The sequence below is a fragment of the Lytechinus pictus genome, chromosome 2, assembly GCF_037042905.1.
Source record: "Lytechinus pictus isolate F3 Inbred chromosome 2, Lp3.0, whole genome shotgun sequence".
In the NCBI taxonomy this organism is placed as follows: domain Eukaryota; kingdom Metazoa; phylum Echinodermata; class Echinoidea; order Temnopleuroida; family Toxopneustidae; genus Lytechinus; species Lytechinus pictus.
In genome coordinates, this window is record NC_087246.1 from 52339921 (window position 1) to 52365753 (window position 25833).

The following is a 25833-nucleotide window of genomic DNA, read 5'->3' on the forward strand; positions in this document are numbered from 1 at the left end:
AAGCTTGCCAAAATGGCCGTTTCAGAGAGCGTCACACATCAAATCAACTTTGAATAAAACCTCTGATTTCTCAATGACTTGTAGAAAATTTCATCTTTTTTGAGGTAATTTCATAATGTTAAACATCTCAAGCATGTTTTGTCATATATTTTAATAATTTTAAGTCTTTTGTCGTTGAATTATCGGTGTTTAAAAAATGCCCAGGTCAATGTCAATGATTTGAAGTGTTATTATTTTGCCTTGACGCCGAGCCCCGTCGGCGCAGGGCAGTTCAGCAGGGCGTATTTCCCCTCGGCCTCGCATGACTCTGGGTCTGCTCGTCGGGCAAACGCTGCGGGCCGACGATCGCGGTCAGCTCGGCGTTCATCATGAAATTTTATTGGGCATTAAAGGAAAATAAAAACCCAGCCCTGGCCCTGCCCCGGGCCCTGGGAAGAGAACAAATTAATCATGACTGAGACATGAATGATGACTGTCAATGTCATGACTGTCTGAGTGAGAGTGAAGTTAGCAACAATTGCAAAGGCATGCCAGTTGCCTCGGCCCGGGACTCTCGCAAAGTACGGAATTACGCGTGGCGCATTTTTAGCACCTCTGCGTCACTGTGAATTGCGCATGACCCTGTATAGGCTATAATATGAAATAATCCTCAAGTCCTAAAACAATATAAAATAATAAAGATTAAAGATTAGGCCTAGACCTAGACAGCTGGCAGCCGTCTGTTTCGAGGAGTTTTTCAACATTTTTTGATTTTTTTAATTTCTCCTCATACACAGACGGCTCGCTAGCGTGCCGCCGCCATTAGGGGAGGTACAACGTAAAATCCCCCCGACGGGGCTCATCGATTTCTGTTTATATGATAGAACTAAATATAAAAAGAAGCTTACCAAAATGAAGCTTGAGATTCCCTCTTGGCATTAATTGCCATTAAAGTGGTAAAAACTCAATTTAAAATGAACAAAAACAGTGACTTACCTCGGCTGTCGTGTAGCTCCCAATTCACTCGTTCCTCCGAAGTCGATATTGTACACAAACATATGCCGGTGGGAAGAACTTCCGGGTCAACTGCTTATCGAAACCGTTGGCCAATCAGATCATCTCTTTTACGTCGGGTTTATGAATACTGAAATTCTAGATGTTTTTTTTCCCTTTTCCTTTATCTCTTTCTCTTTCGTTTTCTCTCTTTTTTGTTTTACTGTTCTTTTTTTATTTTTTATTTCCCCTTTTTTCTTTTGTTTCTTTAACTGCTCCTTTCTTTTCTCCTTCTGTAATTATAATGTGTGACGTAAAGGTCATGGGGCGGAGTCTGACTTTCGTCGTTACCAAGATGGCTGCCCACTAGTCCGAGTCGCAAGTGTCAACTTTCAGAGTTAATCCCCTGATTGCCAGTTTTAAAGCGGGAATTTAGGGTAAGAAACTGTCGTTACTTATACATTTTCAGCTATAGCTGCATATGTATGAACTTTTGGTGGAAAATATCGCGGTATCGAGGAGAAAAACAAGAAATTAGCGGTGGCCATTGAGCCCCTGTACAGTCGACGGTTTAACTTCGGTCTATGTATTTGGTGAGTGGAGCCAACGTAGTTCAGCGTAACAACCAACATAACAGAGACCGAAGCTTTTGGTCTAGCCTAGACCCTACTTAAAAGTTAGAGAAATTCCATTTAACTAATGAAAAAATAGCAAAGTAAGTAGATCATGTTTATGTGCGCACGAGTAGTATACTTATTTTGTGCGTAAACATCGCGGTGCCCAAGCGAAAATCCATGATCTTCATCATGCAAGCCTATATCTATGGCTTCAGTATGCTTTGGGCACTGCCCTGCACAGGTCTAATAGCACCACACATCGAAACTTCATCAATTCAAGTTTCGAAAACGATCCATAAAAAAATGTGGCGAAATGTAAAATGAGCTATCGGATTCTCAGAATCATTGATAGATTTGAACGGATTACATTTGATTTTGAAGCTAAATTTTGTATCAAAATCTGGTTTGAAATCCAGCTGGCTACAAATTCTAAGACATCATGGCGCTTGGCTATCGCTGTAGTTTTTATATTGACTGTTATTAGCGACCAAATTCTTGCAAACGCACGGGCGAGCTGCCACTGGCAGAGCTTTTGGTCGGTGACTTCTGTCCACATCAAAACAATGGTGATAACTGATTGAGCGAAGCCTGACTGAGAATTCAAAGGACGATATTGAGATCAAAGTTTCCTGGCTGAAGCTTGATGTGGCTGAAATTTCAGGTCAATGATCAATTAGATATATATTTGACAAAAATTCAGACAAGAATAAGCCAGGTGAAGAACAGTTTTCTAACCTCGCCAGGCCGGTACAAACTGCATTAGCACCCCAAAATCCCCTTTAAAATTTAAGATTTAAGAAGTGGGGTCACCGAAAAAGTGCTCAAAATTAAGAAATCTGTGGCTTTTTGTTGGCATGCTGTTTTGTTCCAAGTTTGCAATCTTTCTTGCAAAGTTAGGATCATATTTTCAAAAAGACACATCAAAATTAAAACCTTGCAAGAACTCAACCGCATTGAATTTGCATCAACGTCATGCTTTCAGGTTTCCTTCATTTGACTGGCTCCGACTTCCGAGTGCTATGCGGAGCAACTTTCAGGCTGCATATTGCATCTAGTGCAGCGCAGTAAGCGGCTCTCACACACATTGACATGAAAGCGCTATGTCGAAGGAAGGGCATGAGCTGTCAAATTGCGGCCGTAAAACATGGCGATACACTTAAAGAATTTGTGGGATATTGATATGGAAGTTGAAAATAAGCATTGCAAAGAAAATAGACAAATGTATTCAACAAACTTTGACGCAAATTTCATATTTTTTTAAAGGCATTTTTAGAACAAAAATATTGCAGAAAAGCTTCACATGTCGAATGTCAGGCAGGTTACTATACAGGTGAAATCTCTTTGGAAACTTTGGACTTGGAAGTTTTTAAAGATCTCTTTACTTTTTTGTTTATCCTGTGAGTTGAGGTGTGTAGTAAAGCAAGAAGTAGTCAAGCGGAACAGCTGACAAAGCAGAGACTGAAGCTTTCGGTCAAGTTATGTTAAGCTTTTCTGTAATATTTTATGTTCTAAACTTTTCAAAATATGAAACTTGCACCAATGTTTGTTAAATATTGCTTGGCCTACTTTTGATTGCAGTGTTTATTTTCAACTTACATCTCAATGTTTCATAAAATTAGAAATTGAATCTCCATGTTTCATGGCCTTGATTTGACAGTCCTCACCCTTCGTTCTACGTAGCAAATTTTGCATTCAAAATTCAATGTGTGATAGCCATATGTCTAAAATTACTTCCATGAATCTGTAAGAGTAAATATCATTGGTCAGTTCACTGGGATTCAGGAATCAATTCTTCAAGTAACCTCTATGATTTATACAGTGTGACTGAGAAGTGGCTCTCGCTCCTTTCTTACTCCTCACTCCCAGATCAGCATCATGGACCTGTCAAAACAAGGGTCCAACAGGCACACCTTGCCACCTGTCAGTGTGAGGCAGCAGTCTATTGGACACCATTTTGCACCTCACCTGTCATCCCCACAGCCTAAAACTCCTGTGCCCCAGAGTCCAGCTGTTGCTCCAGGCAAGGGCAACGGCCAGCAACAGGGTCCGTTTCAGCAGTTCCCCACGCACCATGGGCAACACCAGTCAGCAGGACCTCCACCATCGCATCAGCAGCAACCACATCAGTCAAACATCTCTGGTAACTGTCTTTTATTTGTTTTGCATTTACCTCGAGTGTAAATGTTGAGGTTCTCATTACCCAGATGTTATCAGAATAGTTGCAGCAAAGATGATAGTCTACAGTACTCCAGTAAAATGTTTCATGATCTTCAAATGTGATACACACCACCATGGATACATTGAACTGTAATTCCACTATTAACATGTTCGTGGCCTTGAAAGTCAAAGACTGGTTTGGTTTTTTTGGTTTTTCTTTTTCACTTTCCTTTTTTTTCTTATTCATTTCCAACTTGCAGGTGCCACATCTCCTCCTTCTCAGATGCCCCATAGCCCCGATCCTTCCCACGATCTTCCCATGGAACTACTTCAAAAGGGATGGCGTCGATTCTGGAGCAAACGCGAACAACGCTGGTACTTCTTCAACAAGTTTACCAACCAATCCATGTGGGAGATGCCTCCCATTGGAAGCCCAGCAGGAGCCAGTAAGGTATGTTTATTCATACTCGATCTCACTTCTGCTCACGTAGAGTACCGAAGTGTGACATCATCAATTTTCAATTTTTGCATGTCCGCACATGTTATGCCATATTTTGGCAGAGCATGCTAAAAAAACCTCACAACCCAAATTTGCTGGGAATCGGTCCATGGGGCCCCAAGATATGGCCTCATGAATACATCATTAGCCCCATTGAAGTCAATTTATATGGCCTGGTTCCTAACATTTAGAACCAGGCCAATAATACGTTGACTTCAACGAGGCTAATTATGTATTCATGAGGTCATATCTAAGTCCTCCAGTGATTGATTCCCACCAAATTTTGGTAGAAAGTGTTTTTCATCATGCTCTACCAAAATGTGATATCAAGAATGCGGAAATGCAAAAAAAAAAATGTTGTGACGTCTGTACTTCGGTACTCTATACCGATCATGTGAGGTAGTTGTAGCTCACTCCACACCTCTCAAGCATACAACCCACCTCTGCATACGATCCATGTTCTCTCACAGAATCACAATATAATCAAAATGCCATGTCCTTATCCAAACAGCATGATCCTTTAGGGATTCAGATCACCGAGGGCAAGGCTCCACATCCCACCCCTCTACCGGCTGGCTCCCCAGGACTCGCCCCTGTCAGAAGGAAGTCTTCTGTGGATGGTCACCCTCTCAGTCCAACTATGAGAAAGGATATGCTTAAAGGGTACGTGATCTTGAAAAAAACGTAAAATTAATTGAACTCTATCTTATCCAGGCATCATGACAATCAGAAGAATTCTTAATGGTTTGGTGGTATGCTTGAAATTGTAATGTGAATATCTTGATGTATGAATATCCGATTAGTCTGTAAAGCTCCTGTTTGGGGATTTCAACCTAAATACTCCACAAGTTATTCACCGCTGTTAAAGTATGTGTATGTGACACATTGATAGAGTGAAGGGCCTTTTCACCTTAGTTAATGTCAGCTGAATTTGCTTGTTCTAAATGTGTGTCCGAAAAACTTGTTGAAAGCTGGTTGGCTGACATTTAGGTTCATTAGCAATGTACAGATCATTTGAATACTGAATTTGAAGTCTTAATTGCGGGGATATATGTTCACACAGCCACAAATGAATGGCCTTGATAGCAAACCAAAGATAGGTTAGGCACTAGTAGAACATTTTGCAATCTTCAGTAATTTTTTATATACAAGAGGTGTGAAATGCAAATAAATCACTAAGTCCTGAATATTTATTCTTTTTGCAGCCTGTTTTGGGATTTTACTTTGGAATCAAATGCCACAATGCAAGAGCGATTTCCCTGTACCATGCCTCCACCACACAATGACATGGAATTGATGAGAAATGTGTTGGTCAGTAAGCTGAGACAACAGTATCAGGAACTCTGCTCGACAAGAGAAGGTAATCATATTGATCTTTCTTCCACTGTGCGTAACTTGATATTTGCAAAATAAAATGACAATTAGATATATGATTGAGTGTGGCGTAATGGGTGGTTAGGGTTTGTTGTAACCTTCTTGTGATATTGTTTACTGTGTGGAAACATTCCAAATGGTAGTTATTTGAGGTAACTCTTTCTTCAATTATACTTATATTATAAGTAATTGGTTACTAAATATTCATTATTGATTCTTGCTTCTGATGTTATGTTTGGTTGATTTATGTTCAATTAGATGAAACTTTTCAGATGTATGTAAAGGGAAAGAATGATTCATTTTCAAATTCTTATGCTTCTCTGGCCACAAATACCTGCCAACTACATTAAGCAGCTTTCTATTCAATTGTAATAGGCATATTCAATGTTTCCATTTGGCTTAGTACTATTATATTGAAATGATCTCCCCTGGTTTGTGTCTCTATTACTTGTGTATCATAGATTATATTCTGAAATGTAGTAGAATTAGAGTGAACCATGATATTCTGAAATGTAGTAGAATTAGAGTGAACCATGATTTGTTTTCTAAAGATCATGCTTACATCCAACCGAATACAATTACTTCAGTAGCTCATAGAACTGTAAATTTTCATTGAAAGCAAGTTTGTGAAACCTGGCCCTGACCCACTTCACTGAGAAGCCCATCATAGGTCAATCTTGAGAACACAATGCAAGGAGCAACTATTTTATTAACCTGTCTATATGTTTTCTGATGATATATTTATATTTTTTCTCTCTAGGTATTAATGCACCCAGTGAATCGTTCAACCGCTGGTTACTTGAAAGGATGGTTGTGGATAAAGGCAAGGATCCTATGCTACCAAGCCAGTGTCCTGACCCAGTATCACCTTCTATGATGAGAGAAATCATGAGTGACATTCCAATCAAGTATGTAGGCCAGGGCCCCATCTTTCAAAGAGTTACGATTGATCCAATCAATCTTAATTCTATGGAAATCCATCAGTGTCATAATTTTTTCTACAGGAAATTTGCAAAATGTCCTCTGTAAACAAAGGAGAACACACCAAATTGTCAACAAATCAATGAATTTATGAATATACATCATATCTAGAAATTATTTTGATCAAACATGCATTTTATATGTTGACTTTGTTGGCTTTCCATAGTTGCGATTGTTCAGATCGATCACAACTCTTTGTAAGACAGGGCCCCATCTTGCAAAGAGTTACGATTGATCCGATCAGTCTTACCTGTATGGAAATGCAGCAATGTCATAATTTTTTTTAACAGGAAATTTGTGCAATGTCCTGTGTAAAGAAAGAGAAGCACATTGAATTTTCAAGGAAACAATGAATGTATGAGTATACGTCATATCTATAAAATATTTTGAACAAAAATAAATTTTAGACGTCGACGTTGCTGGCTTTCCATAGTTGTTGTTGACTGGATCAATCACAACTCTTTGTTATGCAGGGCCCAGAGTGTCTTAGTACCTTTCAGTAAGTAGTGATTAAGATCCCTTGTGCCTGGGGAAAACAATGTTGCCTCTCATAGCGGTGCCTGTATCTTTATTTGAATGTTACTCAGTGTCATCTCTTCCATGAATAAATGGTCAGATCAATGTCTGTACCTTTTCCTTGAAATACGAGTAACGGACTTGTGGGCTTCATAGAACTTTTTCTCCTGCATCTATGGTTTGTATTATTTTTTGGAGAAAGATGTATATATGATGAATGCTAGTGCCCACCGCAAGCAAATTGAGCCAGGAAGAATGATGAAAAATGATGGGGAATAATGAGTGATGACATTTCTTTCTCTTTTGAATAGATTATGCAAAGTCATCATTGTAATACTTCATTTGAACAATTTACAAAAATTGTCATGTGTAATAGATTTGTTAATTAGAAGGTATTATTCTGTATTTTAGAATTTACTTCATTTTGCTATGCTATTTAATTTATAGGTTGTACAGGCCGAATCTTCATTCTACTGCCAGGAAACTTCTTTCCAAGTATGCAGAGGCTGCAAAGAAAATGATACAGTCCAGGTACGATACCCATTTGCATCTAGATAAAATAACCATAGATATTTCAGGTAAAACTTTGGCTTGAGTAATTTGCTTAACCAGAAAATGTTTTTGTCCTTATTAATTACAGGTATAACATAATTTTAACAGTTTTTTTGTCAGCTTTTTTTTTCATGCTATAATTGACACTGTAGATGATGAGTCATATTATTACTTGGTCGTAAAATTGTTATAAAGCAATAATTGCTTGGTGGATAAATTAGCTCTCAAATTTATAAACGGAATCCCCTCGAAAGAAGAGCTGAAATGAAAAAAAAGAAGTCCCCGAAAGTTACAAAATTTTGCCTCCTGAATTATTACTCAAGAAATACTATGGAGCCCCCTAAAAAAATTTCCCTCATTCCATGACCAGTGAAAAAGGCATGAATGTTAATTAGCATTTGTGGCATTTTTAAATGAGCAAAGCCCTTGTCTGGTATACCTCTGAAAATGTTCAGATTGTCCAGAACAACCAGTGACTTTGAAAGTCTTTAAAGTTTGATTATGTGAATAAACAGGTCTATCACTTTCCACATTTGTTTATTTATCAGAATTTTTGAGTAGCTTTCTTGAAATACTTGGGGAAATATTTCATGAGGCATCTTGTCAGTAATTTGGACTGAGAATGGTGATGATGCTACCGACATCTTTGCATATGGTTGGGTTAACACAAACACAATAGTTAAAGTCACTGACAAGACACTTGATGAAATGCTTCCTTGTTTGTGGTTACAAACCAGTCATGAAAGCTTTATTTCTTTACCCCCTCGCCAGGCCTGCTTCATCAGAAAGCAGAAAGTTGGTGAAGTGGAACGCTGAGGATATCTTCACGTGGCTACGAAAGCAGCCAAACTGCACCATTGACGAGTGCATGGTACATAATCGTTTGTCAGTGTGAAATCTGTGATTGGTGAAGCGTAGTTGCATGGTAATAAAGGGAATGCCATTTGTTGGCTGCTGGATGAACACTTTGGCAATTGAAGAAGAAGCAGAACTCATTGAATGAAAATTATTGAAGTATAGGGTAAATGGAAAACTTTCAAAAGCAAATGAAAGAAATAAAAGGAATTACGGTTGTAATGTAGAAGCATCAGTAGTAAAAGCAATGGTAGTGATGGTAATGGTGGAAGTAGTAGCGGTAGTAATAGTGGTAGTCATAGAAGTAGTGGTAGTAGTAGTAGTAGTAGTGGTGGTAGTAGTAGTAGTCATCTTAGTAGTGTTAGTGGTAGTAGTGTTATTACGAGTCATCTAGGATCGGATGGCTGTACTTCAATACTTTATGTAGGTTGCCTTTGAAAGGCCCAAAACATGTATACAAATCTCTAATTCTGGATTCATGGTCCAACTCGAACAATTAAAATACTCATTAGTTTGATTGTTCAAATGATTCTTGTATTTTCATGAGAATATATTGTTATGTTGATATGTGCATCCCATTCTGAATTATTTCAATGTTCATATTTTAAATTTCATCATCCAGAAACGGCTGACTTACCTGAAGGAGCAGTGTGGTCCCCATCTTTGCGAGGTAGCAAGAAGTTCCATTGAGAACATCTGTGCCAAGGTATACACCCTGTCCTGTGATACATGCGCTAAGCTCCAGAAGAAACACTGGGACATCCTTAGGGAACACCATATTGAAGGTCAGCAATGTATATCAATATGCTTGATTTTATATTTATAAAAATTGTTTTTTTCATCTTCTTCACATGATTCAACTCGATTTTAAACTGATTAACTTGCATTTTCTTTTGTAATAACATAGATTACCTTTTGATGATTATTCAACAGGAAGAATTGATAATGAAATCAAGCTTCCAATTTATGTTGAATTCATTCACTAGGGGACTGAGTGTATTCCATTCTCTTGTGAGTGTTAGAAGAATTATAGTATGCACTATTGTCTTTTCCTCTGCCAATCTGAAAATTCAATGAAACTCTATTTCATTTGATGCAATAGAGCCTCCGCCGTTCACACGACCACCATCAGATAGAAAAATGCGTTGTTACAACATACAGATGGCGGTTCAGAGCCCTCGATTGCCAGCTGTAGATGTCCATGAAGAAGGTTCTGTCACGTGTCTGAGATATAAGGGAGAGATGATGAAGATCAATACGCAACATATGATGAAACTAGTAAGTGCCAATCACTTCTTTCCTTTTTACCTAACTTTGCCCAATGCTCAAAATGTATACTCTCGTTCTTTGTTGTGTTGAGTTGTGTAAGAGATTGTTTATATTTAAAAAAATGTGAACCATTGTCTATATTAGTAATCACATTCACTTGACTTCGTACCATCACCAATGTACTTGTCTTCCAGCTTGTTGAGGTTTTGTGGATATTGTCCCTGATACACTGAAGATTTTGCACAACAAATGTACAGTGTTTGCAGATGGACAACTCCCCCACCCAAAAAAAATAATAATGAAATAAATTGTCTATTCTGTCAGATATACCATAGTTAATTTGAAGTTCGAATATTTTCAGGTTCTAGGTACTTTGTAACCATATTATTCCAGTGTTGTTCTTATTTCTTTCCATGTTCATTATTTACTCTACTTATCCTTTGAATTAATATTTTCCTATCGTACATTCAGGAGAGGATTTCATTAACCTTTGTCATTCAACAAATTGTCGGACCCAACAACTTTCCTTGATTTTGATTGGCTGAGAAACACAGGTGTCTGACTGCTGTTATAGTAACTGTTGAATTTCTGGCAAGTTTATGATGATAAGCTCCCCCGTGATATCAACCAGCAAAAAGTTCAAAGAATACATTTATTGATGAAATTAGAATCCCTTGAGAAAGATTACATTTATGATCTATTCAAGCAAGACGAACTGAAATGTTACTGTAATCTATCAACATTAATGTTTTCTCTACATTCTTATTTCTCATCAGGATGCCTTGTACCAGTTCAACTGCCGAGATGACCCCACCCGACACAATTTCTTGCCAAGAGTTTGGTGCTTACTAAGGAGATATCAGGTATATAATTTTATGAATGTGAATCAGATTGATAATATAATGTACAGGCTAGTCATGGATAATATATACCCATTATTATTCACATTGTACTGGTAAGAGTTATAGTGTATAGTGCATAATTTTTATTCTTTTTTTTCTCTTTTTTTTTTGGTTCAATTGTAAATTTTAAGTTGGGAGGACAGCACCATATCAGAATCTTTTTAGTAATTGGAATAATGCATATTTCATATTAGATGTGGGGATTTCACTTTTCAGAACATCAGTCTACAATTGAGTTCATCCATTTTTATATATAAATGTGACACAAATGATAGTTGAAGACTATATATGGTGTTGGGAAGAATGAGTGGCAGATTTTAATTTGCTGCCTGCTGGGTTATTCTGTCTAATCGTCCTCCCTTTTGTAATGATATCCCCTTTTAATTTTGAAGACTGTTTGGTGTAGGAGAAAGTGAAGGCCATGGTCTTCAATGAGCCCTGCATGCAAGAGTCTTCAAAAGCACTCATTGAACTCTTTAGATGAGTCATGATAGATCGATACGTTTAACTCAATAATCCATTTGTCAAAAAGTGAAAATGATACCCATGTTTTCACTATTCATCCTTGTTCTTTCCAATGATGACCCCTGTTCCTGTCTTCTATTTTCATTCTTGAAGACCCTGTTTGGTGTAGGAGAGAACGAAGGCCATAATCTTCAAGGAGCCCTTTCCTCAGGAGTCTTTAAAGCTATCAATGAACACTTTGGAGTCACCTTTGAATGCTTTGCCTCGCCCCTCAATTGTTACTTCAAGCAATACTGTTCAGCTTTCGCCGATACAGACAGCTTCTTTGGATCAAGAGGGTGAGAGATATCGTGAAGAAAATTATTTTTTATTGTCCACTTATTATGATGCACCATCTGGCAGTTTTCACATTATTTCATCTCATACAGCCTATTTTTTAATAAAAGAGTTATTTTAGTAAATGCAAAAACAAAATCATGGAGGCTTCTTGTAAGCGTCAGAAGGAAACAGAAATCAAAATCGAACAGAAATACTAAGATCACTTGGACAGTTTCATTAGCCTGTTGGAGAAATGGTCTAGTGCGTTCCAAATTGTAGTGTCGTCAGAACAATCATCAGATCATTCATGATTTGAAACTAATATGGCCTTTGTCGCAATATAAGGCTAAATTCATTCAAAATTTATATATATGCTTTGTATTCATATTTTTGTTCAGATTCTGAATCAGATAGATTTGATTTTCCACAGTGTTTAAATGTGAATTAAAATTTTTGTTTAATGTTTGTGTGTATGTGATTTGTCTGATACCAAAATTCGATAGCAGCGGATCATACACTGTGAAACGGTACTCAGCCCTATGCCACAAATCTTTGTGTCCAACCTTGTGAATACTGTAATAGAGGAGGATGGAAGGGAATATCATTTTATTGTTGTTGTTGTATTGTATATGCAGGCCAATCTTGGACTTCTTTCCCTTCAGTGGATCATTTGAAGCCAACCCACCATTTGGAGAGGAACTCATGGAAGCTACAATCATTCATTTTGAGGTGAGGATAGTGCTTGCATTCTTATTGGCCCAAATTCACAAAGGTGGTTTTAAAAACCACTGGTTGAACCCATGGTTTATGCAGATTTCATGTAAAAATTATACTGAATGCCATGGTTATGTACGCTATTTTATTCATGAGTCCACTGTTCAGTATACGCAGGAAATTAAGCATGATTTATACAGAAAATCTGCATGAATCATGGGTTCAACCACTTTTGTGAATTCGGGCCAATGACTTTCAAAGGATCTAGGAAGATTTGATTTGATGTATTGATGTACTGTGTGGTTTAAAACATGCAATCAGAAGCATATTCTCAAGGTGATATATTCATGAATTTTACTGATTTTGATTTTGAATTTGATTCTGTACACTTGTGGAACCTCGATGGAGAACTGTTTGAATTTTCACGTCTGTGTTTTTTGAAAATCAGATAAGAACTAGGAACATATTCACAAGGATTTGTTCCGGCATAAATATAAACAGGGGCAAAGGTCCATTCACCCGCACGATTGTCAAAATATGTTATATATAAGAAGCATTTATAAGATGCAGTAGACTTTGCACCTGCAATACATAGGCAAATATTCATTTAAAAATCTGACATGGAATGGTGGAAAAATATTGAATTTCAGGCATTTCATGTGACAGCCTAAAAATGCAGCCTTTCTCATCAAAATCCCCGAATCGTGTGTGTAAAGTGAATGGGTGCGCAGACAAGGGGCAACATTTTGTGTTCACTCTGAAAATGACTGGCCGAGGTTTTTCCAAGAAAAGCAAATATTTCTCCAAAAATTTTACGAGATTTTTGGCACACTTATAAGAATATAAAGAACATTATCAATGAAAATTTTTGTGAAATAAGAAGAAGTTATATTAAATCCTCAGATAAATAGTTAGTTGCGCAGACATGGGATCCCCCTTCATTGTTTTTGTGTTTTGTTTTTTTTTCTATTAGGTTGCATATACCTCCTTGACTAATGCTATTTGTTTGCATTTATAACTGCAGGATAGTTAAGTATATTCTTATTCTCCATTTATGAATCAATATTGTGTATTTATGTGTATGCAGAAATTGTTGGAGAGAACCACAGACCCACTGTCTTTCATTGTCTTCACTCCTGATTGGAGGGATCCAATAACTAATGGACTCAAGATGGCTGAAGCCAGCAGGTAATTCTACGTAACCCATTGACTTTCTGAATCATGTCATTCCTATAGAATTTGTATAGGGAACATCCACTTCTGGTAGGCAATGTGTTAAAAATCAAAGTCACAAAGTATACCAAGTTATGTTATGGTTCAAATTATTAAACTCTCACTCTCTCGTGTGTTATCCATTGATTACTCCACTGTATTGTTTGTTATTGATATGTTACATATTGAATGGAGAATGCCCAACTTGATGTGAATGTTTGAAAACATGGAGGAAATTAAAAGCAGACACTAACCTGCTGCTGAATGGATATTCATTTAATTGGCTTGGGGACTGTAATAAAAATCGATTCATAATTTCACATGTGACTTTATAAATCACAGGAATGTTACAGATTATGTTGATATCACAGTCATTTTCATTTATCATTCATTTATCAACCTTTTTAGCCTTTAGCTCTAAGATTGAATATTCTAACATTTGTACACTTTCAAAGTATATATCATTGACCACATTTTAGAGGAGACGATTAGAAAACATTTAACACCGTATTGAAAGTCAGGACAAAACTTTGGGTCACTTTCAGGCTCTTCACATTCCAATTGTTTGTAAAGTCATGTGTTAATTTAGGAACAGCTCAATGATAATGCTCCAATTCTTCCAGGACATGAAAGAATACAAATATCCATGATTAGTGAACATGATTTTCCTGGAAAATCCTTCTCATCTTGCAGCTCTGCATAAGAAAAAGTAATAAAAAAACATGTATTTTTATTATGTCACGTAACCTTGCTCCAGTATTTGGGTTAGCAAGAACAACTAGTATTACAAAATGTATCTGACTGTAGGTAAATTAAGTCAAATCTATTTCCAGCTATCTGATGGGTTTTTTTTTCTCTCAATTTCTTATTCTTTCAATCATTTAATCCTAATCTTTTCTCTCCGTCTCTATCATATTTCCTGACTTTTTCTTGTAAAAATTATGAAAAATAATGGTAGACAATTTAACTTAATGCAATTTGTATCTTTCATCAGATTTAAAAGGAGACAGGAGGTCATCCCAGCCTATGAGCATGAATACCGGAGTGGCAACCAACATGTTGTCCCAGAGTAAGTAACGGCTTCTATATTACCATGTTGTTGATGACATGAACGCAATCATGCCTGTCATTATTCACAAATGGATAGTGCAAATAAAGGGAACTTAAAATAGTGACATCTACTTCATCTCCCCAACCTTGTTTTCAAGCAAACCCATGATAGATTTCATTATGTTCCCTTTGCAACACACATGATCTCCTTTTGGCTGAATGAATTGTTTCCAAGTATTACAAAATAAATCATATTGCCTCTTGGTGATAGTCATGAGGTTATACCAAATGCAAGTATAAGTACTCTATTTATAAATCAGATTTTTTTTTTTTTTTTTGTAATTTTGATTCAGGTCCAGTGTTAGCTGGCGTGCAGCACATGGGACTATGATGATCTTCCTGCAGAACGATGAGGGTAATCAACTGTGGCCTCCTACTGACGAAGGAATCCAAGCGGTAATGGATGCAGCCAAACCCAAATCGGCACCATCTACCCCAATTAGGAAACGTGCATCAGAAGATCAAGAGCTATCCCCGCCAAGGAAGAAACTACCCATGGAAAACGAGTTCAACGGTAACGGCAGTAAGGCTGAATCAAGCTACAGTAATGACAATCAAAGTGGTTCGATGTCATCATCATCATCATCATCAGATGGAGAATCAAGGAAAGACTCTATGCCAGGTGCGTACGGTGCAGCGCCCTCGTACAGTCCTGCTATGTCCGCAAGAGATACGGCACATGCTAATGACAGAGAGCACAAAAGGAACTCCCCGCGTGGAGCAGCAGCTGAGCATTCGTCTACATCCCCTTTTGTTAACACCGTCGAGAAACAGGACGTCGATAACACGAACAAGAGCTGGTTTCACAATGTGAAGCCCGTTGAAACCAGCCATGATACAGGTCAAGATCGAGTAAGCTATGGTAGAAGTAATAGCAATGAGGGTTATGGTGGGTCAGTAATCATGCACACAAGTCCATTAAAGAAGGATGGGGTAAGCCCCATGAAACCTTCATACAGCACTAGCTCACAAGAGTCTCCCAAATCGGCTGTGAGCCCCGTCAAGAACATGGACAACAGTAAAACCAGCAACCTTGGGGTCATTAACTGGTTTGTAGATACCAAATCAAAGCCAGCCCCGATGAAGACCCTGGCAGACTACACTACAGGCAACACAACTGGCAATTGGACAGAGGCAATAAGACCGCTGGAAACTAAACCAGTGTTGACAGGCCCTGTGAAGTTTGAGAGCAAGAGTGGGAACAAGTGGACACCGATCAGCAAGCCCACCCTTGGTAGCCCCAAGAAGGTGGATGAAGGGATTGATGTTTATGAGTGGAAGGATGATGATGAAGATACCCATCCAATGATGACCAGCCCTGTCAGGAAAGGGGCAAAGGCCATTGGTAAGGGTGCTATGAAACTCAAAGCAGTCAAGAGGTTGGACAGTACTCTCACCTCCAACCAGACAACCTCCCAGAAGTCTACTGTGGTTGGGGGACGAGTGCTTAGATCAAGGAGAGGAGAATCCAAGTAAAGGTTCATGTAGGCAAGGAGTGCAGCTTCCAGATAGATATGTTTGAAAATGCTCAAGGTCTGTTTTAAACCAGTCTATTTTTTATATAGCCTTTCATTTCAGTATTTGAAGTAAAATGTCTCCCATTGTTCTTGTTTCATTGAGGTAATACCTGGGAATGTGTCTAACAACGGTTATGATTGACTTGATGCCGCACTTGAATTCCTAGTTGTGTGCAGTTATTGACGCAGTGCCAAATTGCTTCGATCATGCTCTGGAATGTGTGCTATATAATGCATACTAGTTGAAGGAATATGCACTTCATGAGTCCAGTCAATCTTAACTATTCGTGAAACACACCCTACTGTAGAATGATGTCTCCCTGTGGTTCAATCAACTACAAATTAGGAATACTTCATTTAGTTACCTAATTGATTAGCTTCATTGATAGTATTTGCCAACTGCATTCCCTGTAAATATGCCAGTATTTATGTTAGGGGTAATATGTACTACTCCTCTTTAAATGATACAAAGGTGCTTCGAAATGTGAAGAACAAATGTCTTTTGTTTTTAGTTTTGGGTTTAAGTTTTTATGTTTTGTAGCTGTATTCAAGATTTGACATTTTTCGTATTTGTTTAGATAATATACAGTATGATATAAATGTAAATAGATGAATGCAAATAAGCAACATTGGTTAACTAAATGTATATTTGTGTGAATAATATACAAAATTACTTTCAAGAGATGATTGTAAAAAGTGCAAATACAACTGCATGCCACTTTTGTATTTTCTTGCCAATATTTATATTCTTTATCTCTTCTGTGAAATTTGAAGGTCTATGTTGTAAACATTGGATTTGAAATTGTTTAGGTGAATTTTTATTATTGATTTTATTACATTTTATTCATATCTTAATTTTCACATTTAGGATTGATAGAGTTTTCCCACTTTTACATTGAATTCACGTGATAGAGAAATGGCATTTGTTTTGTGAGCATTATTCAATCATGTCGAGTTACAAAAATTTAAATTGAGGTAGTGATTGAAATTTTTGAAATACTTCTAAGGCATTATTCTTTGCCAAAATGCAACAGTTAATAAAAATGCTGCTGGACAGCAAAGGTAAAGAGAGTAGTGTCTTAGAGTGGCTATACCATTTGGTTTTATCCAAAAAGAGTTACTTTTCCTAATCCTAATTTCATTTCGTTGTCAGTGAAATTTATTAGAAATTGTTACTGCATTATGCTACAGTGACACCTTTGTGTATTGGGCTTGGCTTTTGCCTAAATGCAGATGCAGGGATATGAAATAAATTAAAGTAAATTGTGCTACATGTCATTGTGTTTCAAGGCCTACACAGGTTGCTTGAGCTCTAGATTCAATTTCTATGGAATTATGGTAACTAAGTGCCAGTTAAGATGGCTTCTTTGTGGAGCTTGAATTGCATTTTTTTTCTGCTGATTTACCTTGTTTGAATTCATTCTCATTTGTATATTGGCCTGTATTGTTGTGCTTTTGCACGCACAATACTCCCAGCTGCAAGTGACATTGCAGTTGCCATAATCTACAGTGCAATCCAGCTCGTACATTGTGTGCTTTTATATGAGCTACTAATGAGCTGGACATGCAATATTGTGATACCTTAAATTACATGCCTGTTGCAAATTGCCGGATATAGTTTAGTATTAAGAACGGAGCAGTAAGTAGCTCTGTACACAAAGGTGTGAACCTGATATTAGAGATATTAATAAACATTCCTAAGAAGGTAGTAAATCTTTAAATTTAGTTATGATGCATCTCTTATTGAAAATAAATTCAGTATTTAGCAAACTTATTTGATATTACATGAAAGGCAGTTCAAGTGTTTGTTTTTTTCCACAACATTAATTTATATTTTAATGTTCCCTCTTTCTTTTGATAATTACATCCTCTTAATAATTTCATATGTTTTCCAGGTATTGCTCCAATGTATAGTTCTGTAGGTATCCTGAAATTTGTTGTGTCGGTGCAGGAACACACTTCCCCAACCCTCACCAGTGCAGAAATGCCCTTACGCAATGCCCTAATGAGCGCAACTTAGGGCGTGTCTGCGCGCGTGCAAAGCGCCTAAGTGTGGTGCTAAGGGCGTTCCTGCACTGACACGACAATTTGTTGATGCGTTGTGGGAAACGTCACACTTGAGATCGGTAGAACATTTTCCTCTATTGGCATTTCACAAACCTGGGTCAGGTAACACTAAGGTTAGCGATTAATCGCTAAATGAAATGGCCTATCAAGATCATTGTTGTATGCTCATTTTGCTCAATAGACTGACGAGGAACCAATCAGAATTGTTCTTTCAAATTAGCGATTGATCGCTAACCTTTGTGTTATGGAGACCTAGTGCGTGTTTCATCAAGCTGTTCGCATTGTATCAGTGACTTATGAACGACGTGACTTTATTTTGCTAAGTGATATATCCCTGTGTAATTGGTTTAGGAATAAGAACTTGTTCAGTCATGCATAACTTTACGAACAGCATGATGAAACACCCATGGCTGTTTCATAATGCTGTTCGCAAGATATGAATGACTCACGAACGACTGGTAACTGTTTGTGCTAAGTGATCTATCCTCATGTAATTGGTTTAGGAGTAAGAACTTGTTCCAGTCATGCGTTAATTTACGAACAGCATGATGAAACACCCATGGCTGTTACATAATGCTGTTCGGGAGATATGAATGACTTAACGCACGACTGGTGATCCTTTTTTGTGCTAAATGATACATCTGTATGTAAATGTCTTAACACTTAAGATCATGTACCAGTTGTGAATAGCCTTATGAAACACCCACCTGTAATGGGCACTGCAAAGCACCATCTTACTTTGTGCTAGACAATATCAACACAAGGCGAAGACATCCTGCCTTTCATTGTTATTCTCATTTTTGAAGCACCAAGAAAGATGCCGCATGGTGGTGCCACTCAGTGGACCTATTTCAAATTTGGTGATAGGAAATTGGAGATGACAGATTGAAGTGCTGTGAACAATAGATGGCGCTATAATGCATGTTTTGGGGTATTTAGTTTACAGACGTGCAACAATCAGACATGATAAGCGTCACCATCCAAAAGACGTCAGTCAGTTGAAGTCCTAGTGAAATGTCCTGCTTTAGAATGGAGAAATTCTTTAAATAACATCATTGATACACAATGCAAGAAATCAGTCCTGCAAGCACTCCTATCATAATTTACCAAACTTAGTTTCTGATTGATTATCACCAATACCAACGAAATTTAGTCAGAATCACCCCTCTTCTACAAAATAATGTAGGAGCGGTAAGCGATCCATGATTCAATTTTTTTTTATTGTAAAAAAAAAATCTTTATCATGTACAGTTTCTCTTCATTTGTGTTCTTAAATTGCATTGACATTTGTACATTATTTTGTAAAAAACAAAATTAACCATATGCCTTGATTTCTTTCTTGTTTGTAAATAGCATGTCAACTGTAAATGAATTTATATGAACTGCAATGTACAGAGTATAAGATTTAGATTTTAAGAATTAGATTATGTGGAGAACTTTTTTTAATTGTGTAGATGATATGGTAATGTGTATGGTATTATGTGATTCTGTTATTCATGAAATCAATGGAATGTATTTGTCTCTTGCTCTTTGTATTTCTTTGTATATTTGGCCAACTGAAATCATTTTTTTCCTTCTTATTTTTAAGTCTTATTACTTTTTCATCAGTAGCGGCAATGTGGTACTTCATGAACCGTGGTTTCTTATCTCATTTTGTACTTGGTCTTACATTGTTAAGTTATTGGTAAAGACAGCTTGCATTGCACTGCTTGATAAAGATTATACTTTGCACCTGCTGTTGACACTGCCAAAAATATTTGTCTCATAGCCATATTTCACATGGCATTTCATGATTTGTCATTAGCTCATTAGAGAACAAGCTATGTTCATTCATTTAGTCATTATCTCCCAAGTAGACACCTATATCATATGAATCAAAACATATTGGATCCCTTTTGCAACATAAATGTAAGAGGAATTGATGACTGTTTTATTAAATCAACTATATCAAAATGCACAAAATATCATTAAAGGTCAAGTCCACCCCAGAAAAATGTTGATTTCAATCAAAAGAGAAAAATCAAATGAGCATAACGCTGGAAATTTTATCAAAATTGGAAGTAAAATAAGAAAGTTACCAGAATTTGAAGTTTTTCTTATTTTTCACAAAACAATTATATGCACAACTCAGTGACATGTAAATGAGAGAGTTGATGATGTCCCTCACTTTTTCTTTTGTTTTTATTGTTTAAATTATACAATATTTTAATTTTTACAAATTTGACAATAAAGACCAACTTGACTGAACCATAACAATGGTAATACCACATGTTTAGGGAGGAATAAAACCTTTTCACTGTACAGCAGGGAGAAAATTTGAATATTTCATGTAATAAAAAACATAAAAAATAGTGAGTGAGTGATGTCATTAGTCCCCTCATTTGCATACCGACCAGGATGTGAATATAACTGTTTTGTGAAATGAAGCGAAGTCTAAAAATGTCAGAACTTTCTTATTATACATCCGATTTTGATGAAATATTTAGTGTTATGCTTGTTGGATTTTTCTCTTTTTATTCCAATGAACTTTTTGTTGGGCTGGACTTGTCCTTCAGGAGTTTAAGAATATGACTGAATTCAATTTAATTTCAATTTTCAATAGACCCTTCCCCAAGGTATATTGAGCACCTGGTGCAGTGATTTAAGAACCAGCTGACAAACCATCTTCCAACCTAGCTTATTCTGTATTATGTATGAAGGAGTTACCAAAATCTAATAAGATTAATGAGAGCCATAAGATGAATAATATTGTGAAAGCCTTTTGCTACAAATTAAATTTTAGAGATAAACTTCATAATAGTCCCAATACATGATGGAGTAGTTGCAGTGATCCGATTGGATGTTGGGGATCACAGGGTCCTAAATGGAAATGAATGTGCAATACATTTCTGATGCGGCAAATGTGGTATCATTTGATTTTGAATGCACATTGTCAGAAATCCATAGATTTTGAAACCAGATAATTGTAAATCATGAAATCATTAAAGTTGGAATTAAATGAACTAAAACAATTAAATTATAATGCAGTCAGGCTAATATGAATCATGAGGGGTATTAAAAATTTGATTAGTAATCTCTAGTGTAAGTTCTGTGGATTTTTCTTTTCTATCTGACATTAAAAATGTTTCTTTTGAGGGGAAAAGGGTTCACTATGTCTAAACTTTTTGATCTTTCAGTTAAAGAGAGTTATTCTTTGTATTATATTTGTAAGTCAAATTCTTTCAGAAGGAAAAGAATTGAAGGCTGCATGTAATTTGGCAGGCAAAAGATAATTAGACTGTGTTGTGCTTCTCCAATATGGCATAGGTTGAAGTATACATTTGCAGTGTCCATGTCCCATGGCACACTGGCCAAGATGGTAGGCTTCTGGTAGACTTCTAAGGGTTCAGGGCGTGAACTCTCTTGCTGTAATATATTTTGTCATTGGAAATAATGGTATTCATAGAGTACCGAAGTGATGACATCACAAAAAACTTGTTTTAGCATTTCAGCATTTTTTATACCATATTTTGGTAGAGCATGATGAAAAACCCCCACAACCCAAATTTGGAGGGAATCTGTCCATGAGGGCCTTAGATATGACCTCATGAATACATAATTAGCCCCATTGAAGTCAGTGTATTATTGGCCTGGTTCTAAATATTAGGAACCAGGCAAATAATACATTGACTTCAATGGGGCTAATTTATCTCTTTTTTAGAAAGCATGCTATTCTCTGATATTCTCTCATAGAATTTCCCCCAATGTTCCCATATGTTTACATATTTCATACAGTGAGTTATTTACTGAAAATCAAATGATGGCTATTCATGACATCTTTGTCACAAAATGTGTTGGATGGTTGATCTTACGTACAGGTAGTGTTATTGGTGTGAAATTATTAACATTTTAAAAAAAGACCAGAAAAAAAAGTTGCATTTATTCATGGATTGCAGTGAATTCATAATCATTTTCTATTGTTTAATTCAAACTCGGAGAAAAATCAATAGCATTAACTGTGTTAAATTATAACTGCTTACTTTCTTCATAAGATAGTTTAGCTTGTGTTTCAACATTCCTTATTTAGTTCTAGATAGAACTGGAGACCTGGTAGTGGACTTTGATCCATTATATTTATACTTTAGTAGTCATACTGAACAAGTGAATTATATCTTCTCACAGCACAATATGATTGTCGAGTCTATTTTTATTTGTAGCTTTATACATTTCTTACCTTGTTACATTTGTTTCAATTTCTTTTTGCATTAGAATCATAGTACTTATTGATATATTACAGGCCTCTAACTCTGTCTGTATGAGATACTCAAATAGAAGTCACATATTGGTGATGTGAAGGGGTTTGAAATATGGACCTCTTTTCTAAATTGTAAAAAAATAAAGTAACTTTCCTGATGTCTAAATTCTAAACATAGCAATGAATTGTGATTTGTTGATTTTTTTTTTGTATTTATATCGGAAAGTACTTTGATTTTCATGTAGTGTGCATGTATTGGTATATTTCACATTGTTATGTCTGTATTTGGTGGGTTTCAGTTTGCTCAGTGCTGAGCAATTGATATTTCTGACAAGACAATATCTTCAACTGTGGCCATTAATTATGTGATGTTAGACTGCATACATTTTATGTTGTATTGATAGTACAAAGAAATTAAAAGAATATCATAAGGTTCTCTTACATCAGCTGATTTTGTCTGTCTTGTGTGATGGTTAACCAAATATATAAACATATATGAAAGAGCACTAATTGAAATTTTGATAAATGATATATTTGTTCACTCAGAGAAAGATGTCACATTTGTGATATAGATAGATAGATAGATAGATAGAATGATAGATAGATAGATAGAAAGATAGATAGATAGATAGATAGATAAATGGATTTTATTGAAAAATCATGTCTGGCAGTTACAAACTGAAATGAATATGTATTACAAATGAAAAGAATCACAAGTTCGTTAATCAATGTACATATAGCATTAAACATCAAGATGTCACTTTGGAAGTGTACTTGAATTCAGTAAAGAAAAAACAAAACAGATCTGAGCTCCATATATTTGCTTGTCAGCTTAATGCACGAAAGCATGCCACCAGGCAAGAGATATAGGACCTATCAAACGAGCACACATTCTAAAAAATTATGTTAGTATATGAAATACAAATACTATATCCATGCACCCAATAAGGGGCACCTAGACAGTTGACCTTCATGAATAGTGAGTAATGAATAAATAAAATATGACCCTACACGATCCTGAGGTAGCATTATATATATATACATTGTATATATATTACCTTGACCATTGATACTATAATTCCTATCATATATACACAATAAAATGTCCACTATAGACCCTAAATGCTCTTCTATTTCTTGAAACCCCTGAGATTTTGCTTCTGAGTGAAGGATATTGCACAAAGAAAAAAAAAGGAATAGACATTCGAGGAAATATAGTATTCTTTTCCCTCTCCACTAACCCCTTTCCCTGAATCGATCCATTGCCATTGTTAAAGTACTAATAAATGTACACAATATAATTCTATTTGTATAAAATTTTAGGAATGAAAAGCTGTCTTCTTTCGTACAAATGATATTTTGTAGTAAATGTGCGAATTGAACAGTAAAAAAAAGATAATTCAGCCAACAAGATAATAAATCCAAAGCAAATATTATTACAGTGTCAAATAAAGTTTCAGTAACTCAATTCACAATTACATTGAGTAAATTTAAAACTATTTCCAACAGTTAAAGATTAATGAGAGGACACTCTGAAGGGACTATAATGGTAGTATGAAACTAGTAGGACTTCTACAACCTGAAAAAAAAATGAAAAAACAACAAAAATATTACTATGAAAGCAATTACACTTTATTTGGCAAGAACAAATATGGCGAACTTTTTCATCAGTAGTCATTGAAGTCAATATCTATTTCTCAAGAAAGTCAATTATTTTCAAAGCTTTCAGGTTTATACTGAATATGTGTCTTCATTTTTGTTAGAACCCCCATTAAATAATGAAAGAGCTTAACTATTCGATTACAGTTCCTTTATCTGATTGGTCAAATGTAACAGAGGTGTACCTTATTTGTTGTCGCTTTGAATGATTCATACACTCTGTGATACTGAATAAGTGAATACCGATTGCTTAGATCTGTGGGTGAAAGCAGTTGGAGTCAAGCTACCAATTTTGGACCTTAATGCATTCTAACATACATAAATAAATAACCTTGAGCAATTGAGTGTTTTTTCCTGGCCATATATTCATTTAAATGTGAACTGTTCAAAACACAAAGTGATACCTTTCGTGATAAACCATAGATATTATCCTTATTTGTCATGAAACCTTTCCAGGCCTCCAAAGTTTTTTATATGTCCACCCATTGCAATCCAATAGAGAGAGAAAGGGAGAGAGTTGGCAAGGAAATATCTAACCTCCTGTCATGTGAAAGGGGCAGTCAGTATTTGTTGAACTTATTCCATGACATTTGCTCCGACGACAATTGATCCGCCATAAATTCAACACACTATGCATGCCCTCCTCGCCCCCTCAGTCCCCAGTCTAATAAATTTTAGTCATGTGTCCACAACGTGCTCAAGAAAATATTTGTGATCAAATGCAAATTTCAGATTTAAATTCACAAGTGATATTTTTAGATCAATTTCAACTTTAATAAGCAAACCCAAGTTATACTTGTTGATGCAAGAAACTGTCCGTCAACCAGTTGGAAATGAAATGCACGACTTTCAATCAAATTTTTAACCTAGAATTGTCTTGCAATTGATCACAGTTTCTTGGAATGTCCCATTAGATTACCGAGAGAATGTAGCTATGCTGTCATTGTATAACACCATCCTCTTTCCTTCTTAAAGGTGTATGAAAGCTCTTCTTTCATAATCATCTACTGCAAACAATTTCTTATAGAACATTTTGAAAAGTGGATAAGAATGGGGAACATATTATTCAGTTTGAGTTATATATTTTTATAATTTCCAACAAAACAGTAGACAAAATCCATCATAAATACAGTTATAGCAATTGAAATGTAATAAAGAAACATGTAACGCAATATATATATATAGTTCTATGAAGAATTTTAAAAAGATTATTCAGTATATTATACCTAGCTATTAAATCTGTATTACAGCGATCACACCATCACACCTTTATCCCGTCAATTAGGACTCGTAATCTCTTTGTTTCTTTGTTTGTTTTTTCTTCTAAGTCGGACATAATAGCATAACCATAGTGCATACCCCCAGAGAGCTCGATCCACCGTGCCTTGTCCGCCGCAGGTCCACGGTCCATCACCTCACTCCGAAGCTCAGCTCAAGGAGTCAGGCTTTAGGAGTTGCATGAAGAACACTATTGTAGTTACGCGATAAGGGCGATAACAAGGAAATATTTTATGTTTTACAATATCTACTAATAAGACTCCGATGTGGATCGAGTTGAACATCATTAGGGGTACCTTTTGGTGAATAAGAAATCTCTTCTTATCCTTTACAAGAATTAGTAGCCATTATCAAAATTTGTTCAGTTGATTTACAGGACCAGACCAGCTGATCCAAACTTCCTGTTCAAGTGCCCCGCCCACTCCACAAGCTCGCGCGCACATTTACCGATATCTGTACCGATCTATACAATGCAAGTATATATGCATACACGTACGTACGTATATACACGATGCATGCATTATAAACACAAACGGATACTCATTAACCACACATTGCATTGTGA

At 36.3% G+C, this 25833-nt stretch overlaps 1 protein-coding gene across 1 annotated transcript; it reads left to right on the forward strand.

Moving 5' to 3' along the window:
- LOC129254005 (mRNA (2'-O-methyladenosine-N(6)-)-methyltransferase-like) lies at positions 1–20422 on the forward strand. The gene is made up of 16 exons (XM_064095128.1): positions 1–104; positions 3456–3729; positions 4007–4197; positions 4757–4908; positions 5451–5605; positions 6380–6527; positions 7564–7647; positions 8440–8539; positions 9146–9308; positions 9626–9801; positions 10569–10655; positions 11313–11497; positions 12113–12206; positions 13279–13379; positions 14398–14472; positions 14807–20422. Exons 2-16 carry the CDS (start codon positions 3465–3467, stop codon positions 15987–15989), a joined length of 3159 nt encoding a protein of 1052 aa, XP_063951198.1. The 5' UTR covers positions 1–104; positions 3456–3464; the 3' UTR covers positions 15990–20422.
- Positions 20423–25833: the final 5411 nt, after the last annotated feature.

Coding starts and splice junctions, on each gene's coding strand:
- LOC129254005 (XM_064095128.1), top strand. CDS start 3,465: ATGGACCTGTCAAAACAAGGGTCCAACAGGCACACCTTGCCACCTGTC. Junction 4,198..4,756: donor GCCCAGCAGGAGCCAGTAAG/GTATGTTTATTC, acceptor TTATCCAAACAG/CATGATCCTTTAGGGATTCA. Junction 5,606..6,379: donor ACTCTGCTCGACAAGAGAAG/GTAATCATATTG, acceptor TTTTCTCTCTAG/GTATTAATGCACCCAGTGAA.